General features: G+C 55.0%; 1 protein-coding gene across 2 annotated transcripts in view; it reads right to left on the bottom strand.

Annotated features, from left to right (window-relative positions):
* Positions 1–785, bottom strand: part of PDIA5 (protein disulfide isomerase family A member 5) — a 92,136-nt gene extending 91,351 nt beyond the window's left edge. The window contains exon 1 of one of the 2 annotated variants that reach the window (XM_040484707.1): positions 621–785. In XM_040484707.1, coding sequence (XP_040340641.1) covers positions 621–668 — 48 coding nt within the window. In that variant the 5' untranslated portion in view covers positions 669–785. The remainder of the gene's footprint in view (positions 1–620) is intronic. The other variant, XM_040484706.1, reaches the window with a different exon arrangement.
* Positions 786–1,944: the final 1,159 nt, after the last annotated feature.

Here is a 1,944-nt window from a genome sequence, read left to right as displayed (position 1 = left end):
CTTTACCGTCCCCACTTCATGGATGAGGAGACTAAGTCGCAAGTGTCACAAACTAGAAAGTGGCTGAGGTTCGGGACAGGGCACTTGGGTGTAGAAGCAAGAACTCCTCCGCGGACCCCACCCAGCCCTGCCTGCAGGCAGGGTACCAGGTGGAGACCGGCACTTTCTCTGCTGCTCAGGGTGGAAACCAAGAACAAGGTGGCCCTAAAGCAAGGTTTCCAGCAGTACAGATATAAAACACCCTTTTCCCACCCCGCACTCACACAGGTGCAGGGCCCAGAGTATGGGCGCGGCGCACCCTCCAACCCGCCTGTGTCCCGCCCTAGCCGCCGGCTGCCCCCCCCCCCCCCGACTTGCACCCCCGCAAAGTTGTGCCCGCGGCGCAAGCCCACTGCGTGGTTCCCTCGGACCCTGCGCCCTGGAGGGCTCCGCGGGGAGGGCACGGGGACTGCCCCACTACCTCCCCGGCGGCCACCGGGTCCACGCCTGCCCGGCACGCATGCCCCCACCCCGTGGAGGCAGCTCCCCGCACGTCCCGCGAGGGCCGGGAGCAGGGAGCGCGGACCCCAGCGTGGGGCGCACGTGCCGCCCCCTCCCGGACCCCAGCGCCACAGCCTCACCCAGACTGCCAGCAGCAGCAGCAGCCATGCCGGCCCGACCCGCGCCATCCCCGCCGCCGCTGCCTACGGCTGGCTCCGTTCTCCACTCAGGCTCCCGCGCCCGCAGCTCCGCCGGGTCCAACAGACACGGCCACTTCCCAGCCGCTCCCCGCCTCCGAGTTCCCGGTGCCACGTCTGCCAAAGCATGCGCACGAGGCTGAAAGAGGCGGCCTGGAAGAGGTGCTTGCTGGGAGTCGTAGTTTGCGGCAAGGCTGGGCTGGGGGCCTCCCGGCGTGGACTTGGCCCCAGAGGCACAGAGGCGCATGAGTGGAGTGCTAAACGGCGGCGAGGTCAGCCAGTAAGCGAAGGCAGTTAATTTGCGGGGCTTACTCTGTGCCTGGAGTTTCAGATCAAGATCTCATTCAGCTTACAGAGATAAGTTTTCTTTTCCCTACTTTGAGGATGGAGAGGCAACCAGAGAATTCAAGTAATTTGACCCAGACCACGGTTTGCAAAAGGCAGAGTCCAGCACTGTTTGTGAAGGGTAGGAAAAGCCCTCATTCCCTTCCTCCCAGGCTCCCACTTACCTTGTCTTTTCTTCATTCAGAAAAACTTTATTTAGCTAATGGGAAACAGTTACAACTGACTCTTGTTTCCCGCTCAGGTCATGATCTCAAGGTTTGTGGAATAGAGCCCCACATTGAGCTCTATGCTGACAGCATAGATCCTGCTTGGGATTCTCTGTCTCCCTCTCTCTCTGCCCCTCCTGCACTCTCTCTCTCTTTCCCAAAATAAATAAACTTAAAAAAAAAGTTAAATATGGATTACCATACAATCTAGCAATTCCACTTCTAGCATATACCTAAAAGAGTTGAAAATAAGTACCGAAACATGTTTGTATACAAATGGTCCTAGCGCTTTTATTCACAAGAGTTGGAAACAATGCAAATGTCCACTGAGGGATTAATGGTTAACAAACTATGGCACAAGTGAAGAAATGTGCAGAAGACACGAATAGACACTTTTCCAAAGAAGACATCCAAATGGCTAACAGATAAATGAAAAGATGCTTAACATCACTAGTCATCAGGAAAATACAAATCAAAACTACATTGAGATACCAACTCCCACTGGTCAGAGTGGCTGAAATTAACAACTCAGGAAACAACAGATGTGGGCAAGGATGTAGAGAAAGAGGAACCCTCTCGCATTGTTGGTAAGAATGCAAACTGGTGCAGCCACTCTGGAAAACAGTGTGGAGTTTCCTCAAAAAATTAAAAATAGAATTACCCTGTGACCCAGTAATAGCACTACTGGGGATACGGGAGTGCTGATTCGTAGGGGC

Source organism: Herpailurus yagouaroundi, unplaced genomic scaffold (genome assembly GCF_014898765.1).
Source record: "Herpailurus yagouaroundi ecotype Mexico unplaced genomic scaffold, PumYag 162, whole genome shotgun sequence".
NCBI classification, from domain to species: domain Eukaryota; kingdom Metazoa; phylum Chordata; class Mammalia; order Carnivora; family Felidae; genus Herpailurus; species Herpailurus yagouaroundi.
Note: the sequence above shows the minus strand (reverse complement) of the source record. Positions and strands in the feature narration are given on the sequence as shown.